This window comes from Podarcis muralis, chromosome 12 (genome assembly GCF_964188315.1).
Source record: "Podarcis muralis chromosome 12, rPodMur119.hap1.1, whole genome shotgun sequence".
NCBI classification, from domain to species: Eukaryota; Metazoa; Chordata; class Lepidosauria; order Squamata; family Lacertidae; genus Podarcis; species Podarcis muralis.
The window spans coordinates 11,535,085-11,550,450 of record NC_135666.1 but is presented as its reverse complement, the minus strand read 5'-3'; the positions used below and the strand labels follow the sequence as shown (position 1 = coordinate 11,550,450).

The window sequence follows — 15,366 nt, the reverse complement described above, 5'->3', positions numbered from 1 at the left end:
AAGGTTGTCACGGTGGATGGCAGGGAACTGCTAGGGGGGCAGGTGGTGCAGCAGACGCCGCCGATGGTGATGCAAATTGGGAATCACCGGGAAGTCATCAGTTTCAATGTCACCCAGCTGTCCGACACGCCTATAGTATTAGGCATGAGTTGGCTGCACAGGCACAGCCCAGCATTGGCGTGGTACCAGCGCCACCTGACTTTTGGCTCCTCCTACTGTGCAGAACACTGCATTATACCCAGCCCGGAAGGGGAAGAGGAGGACCCGCAGTTGCAGTTGGGCACGCTGCAAGCAGTACCCCACAAGTATGCGGAGTTTTTGGAGGTATTCTGCGAGAAGGAGGCGGACAAGCTACCCCCTCACAGACCCTATGATTGCAAGATTGACCTCCTGCCGGGGGCGACGCTGCCAACTGGGAAACTGTACTCCATGTCTGAGGATGAACTGCAAGAACTCAGGGAGTTCATAGATCACAATTTGAAGCGTGGGTTCATCCGGGAGTCGAAAGCGGTGGGAGGCAGTCCCGTATTCTTTGTGAAGAAGCGGGATACGCCCCAAAAAAGACTGGTGGTGGACTTCAGAATCTTGAATTCAAAAACCAAGCCCTCAGCTTTCCCCATGCCCAAGATTGACGACCTGCTCGCGACGGTGCGGAAAGGACGCGTTTTCACCAAGCTGGATCTACGTGGCGCGTACAACCTGATTCGCATGCGCGACGGAGACGAGTGGAAGACGGCCATGTTCACGCCACTGGGCACCTACGAATACAGAGTTATGCCCTTCGGATTACAAAATGGCTCTCACACTTTCCAAGCCTTTATGCATCACGTGCTGGCGGGGCTCCTTTACAAGAAGTGCGTATGCTTCCTGGACGACATCCTGATTTTTTCAGAATCGCGAGAGGCGCACGAGAGGGATGTCAGGGAAGTTCTGCAGAGACTGAAGGAGCACAGGCTGTACGCCAAACTGGAGAAGTGCCAGTTCGACGTGACGGAGGTGGATTTCCTGGGCTACAAGTTGTCGGACAAGGGGCTAGCCATGGACAGCGCCAAGGTTCGCGCAGTTTTGGACTGGAAGAGCCCACGCAATCGGAAGGAAGTCCAGCGGTTTGTCGGCTTTGCCAACTTTTACCGCAAGTTCATCAAGGGATTTGCCATGCAGACAGCGGCCATCACCGACACGCTCAGCTCCAAGAAGAAGAAATTCATCTGGACGGAGCAAGCGGAGCAGTCCTTTCAGAAACTCAAGCGTCTCTTCGCGTCCGAAGAGCAGCTGCTGCATGTGAATCCCAGCAGACCCATGAGGGTGGAGACGGACGCCTCAGACAGAGCCGTGGGAGCTGTCCTGTTGCAACAAGACCAGCAGGGGGACTGGAGGCCGTGCGCCTTCTACTCGAGGAAGCTCAGCAAGTCGGAGCAGAATTACACTATCTGGGACAGGGAGTTGCTAGCCATACATGCAGCATTCAAGGCATGGAGGCACTTCCTCATCGGAGCCAGACATACAGTGCAGGTCCACACGGACCACAAGAATCTGGAGTACTGGCGCACGGCTAGGTTCCTCAACCAGAGACACATTAGATGGGCAGAGTTCTTCGCGGACTTCGACTTCAAGATAGAGTACATACCAGGCGACAACAACGTGATGGCGGATGCATTGTCCAGAAAGCCGCAATACCTGGAGGAGGCGGCACCGTCGGCGGCCAAGCACATTTTCGCACCGGAAGCGTGGGCATGCGCGTCGGCAACCGTGGACCTGGACGCCGTACGTCGCGCGCTGCGGGAAGACCCCTTCGCATGGGCCAAGATGGAGGAGGTGCACAGGGGCACAGCGAGGGCCGACGAGTTCCAGATTCGCGATGGGTTGCTCCTCCACAAGGGAGCACTCTACGTGCCGGGAGATGACCTCCGCGCAAGGGTCCTGCAGCAGCTACACGACGCTCCCACCGCAGGGCACTTTGGCAAAGAAAAGACTGTCGAACTCGTAGCCAGAGACTTTTGGTGGCCCAAGATGCGGGGGGAAGTAGCGGATTACGTCTCGAGATGTGACACCTGCCAAAGGGCCAAGTCAGTTCACAGACCGCCGGCGGGATTGCTGGAACCGCTGCAGACACCGTCTGAACCGTGGGAGAGGGTGGCCCTGGACTTCGTCACGGATCTGCCCAGCTCGAGGGGAAAGACAGCAGTGCTAGTGGTGGTGGACATGTTTACTAAGATGGCACACTTCATTCCGTGTGCGAAGGTAGCCACGGCAGAGCAGACCGCCAAACTGTTCATAGACCACGTGTTCAAGGTCCACGGTCTGCCACGGTCTATTCTTTCCGACCGGGGGCGACAGTTCATCTCGAACTTCTGGCAGAAGCTGATGGGCATTCTGAACGTCAAAGTCAATTTGGCGTCGGCGAGACACCCGCAGACCAACGGACAAGCGGAGAGGGTCAACGCCGTCATGCAGCAGTACCTAAGATGCTACGCCAACCAGCAGCCCACGACATGGGTGGACTACCTGCCGCTCGCCGAGTTCGCTTACAACAATACGAAGCACGTGTCGACGGGGGTGACGCCGTTCTTCGCCAACAACGGGAGGCATCCCAGAACCTTCCCGGGTTTAGAGAGAGTGGGGGAGGGGGAGCCACAGGCAGCAGAAGCCTTAGCGTCAGAGTTGCAGGAAGTCCACGAACAGCTCAGGAGGCAGTTAGAACTAGCAAAGCACGCATACAAGGTGCAGGCCGACAGACACAGAAGAGTTGGGGAAGACATACAGGTGGGTGACTGGGTCTGGCTAGCAGCGCAAGCAGTGCCGACCAGATCATTAGCTAAGAAGAAGCTAGGACATAAGCAGCTAGGACCTTACCAAGTCCAGGCGCGGGTCAATCCAGTGGCCTTCCGGTTGGCTCTTCCGGAGGGTTCCAGAATGCATCCGGTGTTCCATAGATCGGTGCTCACGCCCTACAAAGCACCTCATAGGTTTCAGGAGCCAGACACCGCACCAGATCAGAGCAGTGAAGGGCCCAGAGTGAGGGGGCCGCCTAGGAAGGGACACATCAATGAGGTCACAGAGATTTTGGACTCCAGATGGGGGGAAGAGGGAGTAGAATATTTCCTAGCCAGAGAGGGTACCCCGGCCAGTGCCAACAGCTGGGTACCGGACTATGCCTTGGAGGAACCGCTGCTCAAAGAGGAGTTTCATGCCCTCTTCCCGCACAGGCCCATGCCAGCAGAGTATTTCGATGACTGGCTTTTCACACCCACTCTTTCAGCCAGCACATTCCTGGGGTTCGACTCGGACGAGGAACAGGCACCAGTCCCCAGCTCTCAGGTGGGTTCGCCACCGGGGTCTGCCTCAGACCACTCGTATTGGTGGGACGATCAACCAGAGGAGCAGTGGCGCAGGAAGTGGCTGAGGGGTCCTTGGATGGGACCACCCGAAGAGGGGGAGAGGGGCGAGACGGACATGGACGTGTTGGGGGACAACGTGGGGTTCGAGCATGAAGACAGAGAGATGGAAGCAGAGGAGAGCGACGTTGACGAGTACATGGGGGAGGAACTGTATCCGGCAAGCACCCCCGCGACGACGGAGCACCCAGTACCCGCACCGGAAGGAGGGGAGGGGGGAAGGGGGGGCTTCGAGGGGGGGATGGATGTCAGGGGTTCAGGAGCAGAGGGACAGGAGAGGGAGGAAGTAGAGACCGAGGGAGAGGAATCTGAGGGAGAAGTCAGCGAGGGTAGCCATCCGAGGTCTCTAAGTCTCTCCAGTGAATCAGAGGATTCACAGAAAGGGGCCCCAGTGGTCAGAGCCAGGGGGTTGCCAGAGGGAACACCCCAGGAAGGAGGGGCCAGAGGGGACTCAGAGAGCAGCAGCTGGAAATCGGGACCAACTTTCCCACCGGAGAGCAGTAAGGGGGAGGAGTCCCAAACATCGGCAGCAGGCAGCCTTCCGTCAGCGGAAGGACATGAGTTAGGGTTAGCCACGCCTGCATCAGAGAGCGAGGTAACGGTCAAAAGGAAGGTCAGGGGCAGCGCGCGCGCGCCAAGTTCAAATGTACAGGAGGGGGGCGCAATGGGCAGTCCGGAGAGAGAGCCGGGTCCCAAAGCCCGCCGGAGAGAAGGGGAGGAGTCCGAAGGGTCCGCTTCCGAGGCATCCCGGAAAGAAGGCACCCAGGGGGGTAGTAGGACCCAGAGGAGGAAGGAGAAACGTAGAAGGTGGAGTAAGGCTAGAGTCTTAAGCTGGTGTACAGGGGGCGGAGACTCAGACGAGGCTTCGCTGGTCTAGGGTTTAGACGTAGAGACGCACGCTAGTGTTTGGAAATGGAAACTAAATGCCAATAAAGACTTCTGTACAGTTCTAATGGCTAGCGTTGGTCTTCTGTGAGCTGAGACCGGGAGGCAGTCTCTGACAGTAACAATTAAGATAACTTTCAATTATGTATTTAATTAAATATATTATTTAATTAGTAAGCACATTTTAACACACAAACAGATGTATGTGCTTATGTTAATAACACATGACACAAAAAATATCTTTTTAAGGCTTTTATGTTATTTTTTCTTTAACGTTGCCAAGGGCTGCCAAAAAAGCCATCATAGGCCACATCCAGGCCACGGGTTGAACCACCCTGGTCTACCATATTGCTTACTTCCAACTGCAACTTCCCACTTCAGATTTCCAGCTATCTTTCAGTGCAGCCTCAAGAGTTTGTTTGCAGTTTTCTTGGCTGGGAAAGTAAACTGTTGTGTTTACAGGTTCATCCATACGTGAACTTAATGTGAATTTGAAGCAGCGTGTGCCTTTTTGTGTGCATGTGCTCTCAACATGACATTTCCCCCTATCCAATTGGCTGCCTGCAGTTTTTCAACAATAAACGCAGATTTGGGGAAAATCCGAAAAGGGGAGTTAAATGCAGTATAAAACCACTTGTTATTCTGCTGTGAATACACTGAAGTGCATTTTGTGGGCGGTTCTGGTGACATTTCTGTCACCACACCCCCTACTTCCATTTTGCTTCCATCAGCTGATAGGGTATGTTCCCCCTTTTTAAAACCAAATCAGCTGTTTTTCACAGACGTGATCTTGCAGAAAACAACTGTATTAAAAACAAAAAAGAATCCCTTGCAGATTCAGAAGGCAGGGAAGGGAATGGTAGCCTTTCATGAGAGTGACTCCAAACCATTACCTGATTTTAAGTACACACATTTAGATAATGCAGCCTGGATAGCTCATTTGGTTAGAGTGAGATGCTGATAATGCCAAGGTTGCAGGATCAATCACCATATGGGACAGCAGCATATTCCTGCATTGCAGGAGGTCGACTTCCATCTCTACATTTCTATGAATCTAAGATCAATTAACTTTTGTTCCAGCACATGGTCTGCATTTGGAAGCATGTACCAAAAGGTGGGGTGGGGTGGGGGACTATGTAGGGACAGCAAATTGATCCCCCCACCACCAGTTGCCTCTTTAAACCTAGGCAAAAAATCATGAGGTATCTAAAAATCAGGTCACTAACTGTCAACAATAGAAGAATGTTTGAAATTAGAAGTCGGAGCAGCATGGAGATGGGAAATGAGAAAAATTGGCAGCTAGGCATGCTGGGAAAATCTTGTGAGCTCTATTTGTGATTCCCAGTTTTTTTGGTTTGGTGACCCACTGGTCCTAATTTACTTGGTATGATAGCCCATCAAATTATTGTCACGTGAATTTGGGACCTTAGGTCTTCTATGCCACTAGTCATCAGAGAGTAGTTCCAAATTGTTAAAATGTTAGAATCAAGCCTTTCTGAAATTTGCTTATAAGTGTCAATGCTGTAGTATAATATGCAGGTGAAGTTATAAGAAGCATTCATCATTCCAGTTAAGGATTACAAGCAATCATTATTTTGGGTTTACACTTGCACAGGCTTCGCTGCTCTATAGGACATTTCCCAGCACTTTTCCCAGACCAAAAGACCCCATTGAACTCTGCCAGTGGATGTTCAGTAAACCCAGTAAGCCCATTCAGTAAACCTTTGCCCATTTTACTGTACTGCCACTTCCCTTCAGTTGCATGCAAGAAACATGAAAAATATAGCTCATGTTGGCAGACTGATGATAGAAGACCAGCGTACTTCCTTCTTAATCTTGTAGTGGATTTTAACTGACAGAAGGAGGTTTGCTGGAAGCAAAACTGTCTTAGGGTATAAATCTCGATGGAGATATGGATAATCTTGTTATGTTGTCCAGTGTGGTGGCTCTTCAAACTGAAGAGCAGTTATTTTGGAAACAAGAATAGAGAAGTTGGGGGGGTGGTGTTATACTTCATAAGAAATTGTTTGGCCCTGGGGGGGGGGAAGGGTTAAATTTGAAAGCAGGTTTAACATAATAGTTTTTCATTAGATTGTATGATAGCATTAAGACTAGAAGTGGCAAAAATAAAACTAAGCTTGAAGTATTCAGCGCTTATTTTCAATATTTCCATTTTATATGATGTGTAATGACTTAGCAGTGGACCCAGAGCTACCTTAAACCCCCAATCCCTAGGCCTAATTAAGTCAGGCAGTATGAGGTCTGTGAGGCTGTTTTCTCAAAATCCACACCCATCTGCCCCATGTCACATATGACATCAGGGGTGGGGCAGGTAAAGATATGGCTGAAAAACAGCAGTTGGGAGCTTATAAGGCAGGGGTGTCAAACTCAAATTCATCGGGGGCCGCATCAGCAGTTTGGTCACCCTCAAAGGGCCAGTTGTATCTGTAGGACTTACAGTACAGGAGAAAAGGGTTCAGGCAGCCGTTGGATCTGTCACATCACAGGATGGCATGCGCTCAATATAAAAACAAGTGGAGGTTTCCTGAATGCATGTAAAGTGGAGGTTTCCTGTGTAGAACGGCCGCCGCCGCTAGAGGGCAGACGTTCTCTGGCTTGTAGGCTGCCGCGCATGCGCTGAAGAGGCGGCTTTCTTGTGTCAAAAAAAAAAGAAAGCGAGAATAAAAGGTGAAGGCTGGCGGCGGCTACACGGGCCACATGACGAGGTCTGGCAGGCCGGATTCGGCCCGCGGACCTTGTGTTTGACACCCGTGTTATAAGGTGTTCTCCTGATTGCTCCCTGGCAGTGAGCCCCACTGGGAGACAGGCTATTTGCTTTTGGGAATTCCCTAGTGCACCCAATGAGGCTTGCTCTCTATACCAGTCAGCCGAATGGCAGTTATCATGAGCCTTTTGAAGGTACAATGTAAGTACCAGTCAGTTGATCAGCCCCTTTGAAGTTGTCGCTGCCCACCATCATTATTTTATTATTTATATGCCGCCCATGTGACTGGGTTGCCCCAGCCAGTCTGGGCGGCTCCCAACAAAATCTTAAAATCACAATAAAACATCAACCATTAAAAACCTCCCTGTACAGGGTTGCCTTCAGATGTCTTCTAAAAGTCATATAGTTATTTATCTGTTTGACATCTGATGAGAGAGTGTTCCACAGGGCAGGTGCCACTATTGAGAAGGCCCTCAGAGCTGGACCTCAGTGTCTGGGCTGGATGATGGGAGTGGAGACGCTCCTTCAGGTATACAAAATCAAGACTATTTAGAGCTTTAAAGGTCAGCACCAACACTTTGAATTGTGCCTGGAAATGTACTGGAAGCCAATGCCGATCCTTTCAGAGTGGAGTTAGGTCGCTGTGGCCACTCCCATTCACCAGTCTAGCTGCCACATTCTGGATTAATTGTAGTTTCTGAGTTATCTTGAAACATAGCCCCACATAGAGTGCATTGCAGTAGTCCCAAGCGGGAGATAACCAGAGTATGTACCACTCTGGCAAGACAGTGCACAGGCAGGTAGGGTCTTGGCTCTTGTACCAAGTGTTGCTGGACACAGATTTAATAATGTGAGGTAAGTGATAGGTGGGCAGCCCTGCCTACCTGCTGGAGTTGACCTGTGGAGGAGGTAAGGATTCGGCCCAATGACCAGATTGAGTCTCCCACCCTGGTCTTTGGCAAGCAGCAAAGTAGCGAACTTGCTTCTCTTGCCACAACTTCCTCTATTATCATACCATTGGAGGTGCCTGTCCCACCACTTTAAATCTGTTGAGCGCAGTTGGGATAGCTCTGTGCTCTTTTTGGCTTCTGCAAATTTATTATTATTATTATTATTAATAGTTTAAGCTTCATTAACAAGAAAAGGGATGCTACAGAATGTTAGCATTTTAAAGGCGCTTAAGATTAATTTATGAAATTCAGTTCTGTGTACTTATTAATCCAAGAGTTATTTATGGAGAAGGGAGATAATGGGAAAAGGCAGTTCACTGAGAACCTAGACAATTATAGACCACTAAGCACAACATCAGAATAGTTAGCACTTTGAAGTAGATTTCAAAACAAACCTCTGAAGTTTAGAAATATCCCATCTGGAACTTCTATCAGTGCATGGGAATGCGAGAGAGCGCAGGAGGAGGACAGTGCCAGAATTTCCTCCCTCATGGCTACGCTGCTTGCTGCAAGTGGGAAGGATGGTCTTGAGGAGAAAGCAGAGCCATGTTAAATTTGGCCCTCAGGGAAGTGTAAAGAAGAAGAACACACACAGGGCACCTTCTCTATCTCCCTCTCCTTGTCTGCCACAGCCACAATATACAGAAAGACACTTCAAATCAAGGCAGTATTGAGTCTATCCAAAAATTTTCTTTTTTGAATTATGTTGTTTATACATAGTGCATATGCTAGCCATACCTCTGAAAATGATCTAAGCATGCTCTGTTGATGCTTTCTGTTGAATCCTACCTTGAAGCCTTAGTTTTTGTAACTTCAAAACTCTTTTCAAGTCCACCAGCAGCTGAATCAGAATAGAGACTTGAATACATGTTTCATAGTAAGGGGTGTAAGTACTTCTGCTTACAACTCCAAAAGATTAAGGACTCCAAAAATATGGACTCGGTTGCTTCCTTCTTTCCACCAGTTTTTAACAAGAACAGTTTTTGATGTGGTTGGTTTTTTAAAAATATTATTATTAAAGATTTTCATGGTTTACAAAAGTATGTGCATTGTCTCTTTTTCAGGTTGCGTTTTCTACAGATTGATTACATTTGTTGGGAGACTTTAGTGTTGTATACAGTGTAAGGTTGGGGAAGAAAAGGGGGCAGAGAGGGGAATGGGGTGGTAAAACCTATATTCTTTTACTTAGTGTATGTGCGGGGTTTTGTGTCAGCATCACTTGGGAAGGTTCTCTTTCTAGTCACTTGTTATATTTCCTTGATAGAGAGCTTGAAGGGGAACGGGGCATGTTTCGTGGTTTTAGCTGGCTGCAGTGAGATTTGTTTGCTGGGGGAGGGGCGGGATTGTTGGGTGAAGCTAGCCATATTGATTCGTATGCTGTTGGTGGATTCTTGAACAACGACGAAAAAGTGTTGAAAATAACTTGGCCAGTTACTTTAACCCTCCTGGACTCCCCTAAATGCTATAAAGGGAGAGTCACTGACAGTGTTAGAACCTGAGATATGAAAGCTAGGAGCTAAATGGCACCTTAAACCTAGGCTATGGGTGCAACAATGGAATGTCTAGGCACACTTTTTTATAACAATACAGAGCTGAAAATGAATGAACTGCAGCTAAAATATTATGTTCATTTTTCACATGGACTAGTTCTTCCCCTGCCCACCCCTCTAATATTCTTAAGAGGGTCTCCTCCAGTTTTCAGAGAGTAGCTGGAAGTGGGGAGGCAGAAAAATGTCCTCCTTTCCTTCCACTCTGCAGTTTTAATCTGAAATCTTAGGCACAGTACTGCACCCAGAGCTCAAAAACTGCTCACACTAATGAAATTCCCTTTCACAAAATGCGCCTAGAACAGCGGGAGTTTCGAACACTGGTTGCTGAATCTGGATTTAAAGCAACTTTGAGAGTTGTTGCAGTTTTGATTCACAGATGGCAGCCTAACATGAAGAAGACAAGCCACGCCAACAGTCTTGGTACAGGCAGACATTTTAGACTTGCACATAACAGTGTTCTTTCCCTCTTCCCACTCAAACTTGAAAGTAGTCAGGAGCTATTGTGCTTTATCCTGTCTGACTGCAATTTTGCAATATATTCCAGTGCCATTTGGCCAGCCCTGAACTGTAGCCAAGCATGCTGCTTGCCTGCCCACACTTGGTTGGCAAGGAGCCCGGAAGCTTGAACGTTGCATAACTGGCAACTTCTTAAATGATGAACATTTTTTCATGTTAATTTAGTCTGCTTGCTGCTGAATAGGTAATTGAACTTGTGTTGTCACATATTATAATTCATTATTCCCATCTCTGCTCTAGTGGGGTTTTTTTAAAGGGCTTCACACTTTTTACCAATGTGATTGGCAGAATGTTTTGGTCTTGGATTTTTGCTGTCCCTATATCATCCATAGAATGCCGCCCCCGGCCTTGGGCTATCTGGATTTCTGCTGGTTTGCTTTCCAATGTTCCCTTACTATGTACTACAACGCCTGTGAATGAAAAATTGGATTCAGTTCAAATGGGCGAAAGCAACATTTGAAAACATTTTATAATTAGACCAGCGGGAATTTTGCTGTGCCCATCAAATGGAATATTTCTGCCCAGCTGAAACGTGAAATCAGTTTACAGTACAAGGTTTTCTGTAGACATCTTGAAGTAATAGTCAGGACATAGGAATCTCCCTTATACTGAGTCAGGTCTTTATAGCTCAGTGTTTTCTGTTTTGTCCACGGCTGTACAGGATTTCAGGGGTCTTTCCCAGGCGTGCCAGGAAATGCCAGGGATTGAACCTTCTGGGACCTTCTGCATGTAAGGCAGGTGTTTAACCCCACTGAGCTATAGCCCTTCTTTTGCAACCGAAACATATATCTAGAATTACCAGACTGGTAGGAAAGCAAGCATGTTCCCTCTTCCATGTGACAGCCCTTAAGATACTTGAAGATGGCTATCATATCTCCCCTCAGTCTCCTCTTTTCCAGGCTAAACATACCCAGCTCCTTCAAGCGCTCCTTGTAAGGCTTAGTTTCCAGACCCTTAATCAATTTGGTTGTCCTCCTCTGCACACATTCCAGCTTGTCAACATCCTTCTTAAATTGTGGTGCCTAGAATTGGACATAGTATTCCAGGTGTGGTCTGACCAAGGCAGAATAGAGTGGTACTATTACTTCCCTTGATCTCTGGACACTATACTTCTGCTGATATAGCCTAGAATAGTGTTATCTTTTTTGCTTCTGCATCACACTGTTGATTCAGGTTAAGCTTGTGATCCACCAAGACCCCTAGATCCTTTTCACATGTACTGCTAAGTAAGCCAGGTGTCCCCCACCCTATATTTGTGCGTCTGGTTCTTCCTGCCATGTGAGAAGTCGTTGGTTTCATTTTTAATTCAGATGACCTGTTTACTAGCTAGAAATGCTTACGAAATGCAACTACAATGTGGTGTGTAGTTTAAAAAAATACAAGCCTGGGCCCCAAAGTATCCACCATGCCTTGTGATCTTTGCTTTAGGATTATGTTGCCTGCCGTTGGCAAACACATCAGACAGGTGCTAGCAACTATTTCATGTAGACAGGGGTCACTGCAGTGCAGAAAAAGGCACAGCTATATCTCAAAAAGAAAGTTTGCCCAAGGACCTGAAGAATGGCAGGCTTCTTAACATTTTGCCTAGCACTGGCTCCCCAGTGCTTCACATCGCAGTATCTTAAAATCCATAACTAACAGTGTGGGGCACAGCATGAAGTAAAGCCTTTGGGATGATGTGGGGAACCTTTATGGCCCACTGGGCCCAGATCTTTAACCCATAGCGATAGAGGGAGATGGGAACCAAGTGCATTCAATCCTGCTTTTGTCAGGGTTTTTTACTTGTGGTATCGGATGTGGGGCAGGCGGGCATAGTTTGGGGGAAATGGCCTCGTGAGCCAAATAGGGCGACCTGGTGGGTCAACTTTGTGCTGTGGGGCAGAGATTTCCTACCCCTACTTTCGGTGTGAAGTGACGTTCATCTGAATACGTGGGAGTTCAGACTTAACAGTATCTGTAACGGGAAGAAGCAGGCCTGAATTAGTTCTGTTCCAGGATCCAAGTGGCATTGGGCACAGCCGTCAGCTCATGGAGGAGGCTGTGTATGGGTAAAGCTCTTTAATCAACTCCAGACTTCCAATTCAATATTATTTATTAAACATTGCAATACAATAGAGTAAGATATATCAGAAACTGCATAAAAGGAAAATAGTAATTTCCCAACTAATCCTTCCTCTAATGCAGTCTCTCCATCCTTCCTAATCCCTTTTCCTTTTCTTTTGCATCTTCTAGGAGGTTGTAAGCCTGAGGGCAGAGACTGGCTCATCATTGACATTTGTAAGCCACTCTGGAAGCCTTTTTTCAGCCGAAGAGTGGGATAAAAGTGCATTAAATAAATAAATAGATTAGTTCAATGACTTATAAAAAACATTAGCATCCTTGTTCCATGCAGGCAGATTCACAGGATCTGTTGAAGCCAAAGTAAACAGTCAGGAGAGTTCCCTCAAGCAATGGAGACAGACGTGCCCAGATCAGCCTATTAAGTATGTTGTGTGCCAGGAGGGGCACAGAGGTGGGTGTCCTGGCACAGAGGCTGATTCCCTCCCAGATGGGTATATGTGCGACCCTTCTCTGTGTGCCCCCTCCATGGGAGGTCTGGAGAGTGACAACACTAGAACAGGCCTTTTCATTGGTGGCTGGTGGAAGGATCTCCACTTGGAGGCCATGTCTGGTAACATCTTTCCTTTTTTTTTTTTTAGGTGTTAGGCAAAGCCTTTCATTTTTATCCAGGCTTTTGGTCCTTAGTTTGAAAAGTTCCACATATTTGTTGCCCCCTTGTTACAATCGGTTTGTTTTGGGTCACTTTTGTGAGGAACGTGACTAATAAATATAATAATAGTGCTTTCCATTCATGGGAATGCAGGGAGGGAAAGTGTCTACTGGGAAGGTTCGGGGTGGGTGTGGGTTGAAAACATCCTTGTTTGCAATACCTATGTATGTCACAGGCTTTGCCCTCGTGGAAGATGCCAGGGTGATGGGGTTTTTTGTGTTTTGTGTGTGTGTGTGTTTTATGCAAACATAACATTCCTAAAGAGACAAGAGGATTGGAACATTGACTTTTGTCACAGTTAAGGGGGGAATGTATGATCACCTTACGTGCAAATCATTCTGGTTTCACATGGAACAATGAGAGTATCTATTTTAAGTTATTCTAATGGTAATAAGTGGTACGTGGAAATAAGATGGCTGCCTGGCACAGGCATATGTTCACCATGTGAAACACCTTCTTTTTTAGACAGATTGACATCTTTAGACCTCAGTGTTGAAAGTTTGAAAGAAGCTTGGAGCAATGCTTCAGTATTTAATAGGCCGTGGTTATATTTTCACCCCTATACATATTTCCCATAGCACTTGTGAAAACCTGCATTGGATATATGTGAGGCAGGGCTATTAATTCTAATGCCTATTGATATTTTTGCTGCTTTACAGCAGAAGTGACAGCATGACCAAATGGGATGGCAGTAACCTCTCTAGGGTGTGCAAAAGATGCTAACTTCCTTGGGTCTTAGGGTAATGGAAGTAGCTGCAAATAATGGGTGTGACTAAGAAGCCAAGCCATAATGTGTAGATCCTAGCAGAGGAAAATGTAAAGAACAGTTTGTGATATGGCATGATGCGCTACAGTTCAAAGGGAGAAAAAGTCATCAATCAATTTTCAATCCAATTAAAACACAGATATGGCATAGGAGGTGGGAGTCAGGCACTCTCTGTCTCTCACGCAGTGTAGTCAGGATCACCTAAACAGATCTTTAAAACAAAACAAAACAAAATGCAAAACTTCTGTGTTTGGTGACAGAATGCCATTAACCGCATTTTCAGCACTGTTAGCTTTTGCCTTGTTTTCTTCACAGGGAAATCATCGTTGACGATTCAGTTTGTGGAAGGCCAGTTCGTTGATTCATATGATCCTACCATAGAGAACAGTAAGTAACCGAACTATTTCTCTGAACATGCAAGGGGAGCTGATTTGCCTTAATCCATTTCGCCCACACAAGCACTTTTCCTCCAAAGAGCTTGAAGCAGTTTATGCTTCATTGATTTATCATTTAATCTGAAGTTGGATGTTTAACGGAGACAGAACTTCATAAAGTGCTGTGTTCTATAGAGAAGCTAGGGTGTAAACCAGTCGGTCTTTTTAAATTTGTGCACATACTATGGCTTGTGTTTAGAAATCACATATGCAGAGAAGGAATAGAAGCAACACTTCTCTGCAGCCTTTTGGGAAATGAGACCTATGAGCTTGAAATTATGTTGGATCTAAAGTTAATAGAAGTGCTAGCCTTTAAGGCTAGTCTTTCTAGTTCTGCTCTGCAGAAATATATGCAGTGCTTTTTTCCAGGATGTACTCAAGGGTACGCAGTACTAGCACCTTGTTGTTGTTGTTTGTTAAAAAGTTTGACATTCACTGTAACAACTTCATGGTGAGTACTAACACTTATTTTTCTAGAAAAAAAGCACTGAATATATGTGTATGAAATAAGTTTCACAGCCTTAATCTAAGACTGGAGGTCATGGAGTATTTCACTCAAACCATGATCTATAAGTCAAGGTTTGTTTTTGACTTGCAAATCATGATTTGTGTTTGGGTGAAACCAACCACAGCCTCTGGTTCAGACGTAATGGTAAGCCATAGATCACATTCTTTTTAATCCATTAAGAATAGTTAACTGTGATGTGCAAATTTGGCCAATGAAACCCAGGTTATTTTTATTCTACTAAAGAGTAAAATGGCCAGTTTGAACTGAAGTGATAGACTTTTCCTGTGAAGCACTGAACTGCCCTTTTTCTCATTTGTCCAGCATTCACAAAGCTGATTACAGTAAATGGGCAGGAATATCATCTTCAAGTAGTTGACACAGCTGGCCAAGTAAGTGATGTTTGTTTCCGTGACAGTATTTCCAGTGTTGATATCCTAAAATTGGTACGGTGCCTTAAAAGACTTAGGAGAAAAGTCTATGGCCCTTTTAATTATTTTCAAGTAGAAATTAGATCTGCTTACAGATTGTATGAAATCTTCGAAGAAGCAGATCGTAAGTATGTTTTCATAACCAACTCAGTTACTCTTGCTTAAAGCACAGAAAGATCATAGTTGCAGTTAATCTAAAATTGTCATATGAATTTTCCATTTATAGAGGGAATTCAAGTGAAGGAGAGAAATATGTGGTTATTGATTTGGGTTTAATCTCAAGTGTGCTGATAAGACAGTAGATTATATCCTTTTTGCACAAAGTATTTCTCACAATCCTTCATGGCATAAGTAGGGTTGCCATACATTCTCTTTTCCCAGGACATGTCCTCCTTTTCAGGGGTAAAATTTCTGTCCTGGCAGATTTTTCAAATTTGCT

The 15,366-nt window shown here is 46.5% G+C and overlaps 1 protein-coding gene across 3 annotated transcripts in view; it reads left to right on the top strand.

The window, feature by feature from the left end:
• Positions 1 to 15,366, top strand: part of RHEB (Ras homolog, mTORC1 binding) — a 35,878-nt gene that overhangs the window by 9,288 nt on the left and 11,224 nt on the right. For all 3 annotated transcript variants that reach the window (XM_077936734.1, XM_028750146.2, XM_077936735.1), the window contains exons 2-3: positions 13,873 to 13,944; positions 14,821 to 14,888. In XM_077936734.1, the coding sequence (XP_077792860.1) occupies positions 13,873 to 13,944; positions 14,821 to 14,888 (140 nt within the window). The remainder of the gene's footprint in view (positions 1 to 13,872; positions 13,945 to 14,820; positions 14,889 to 15,366) is intronic.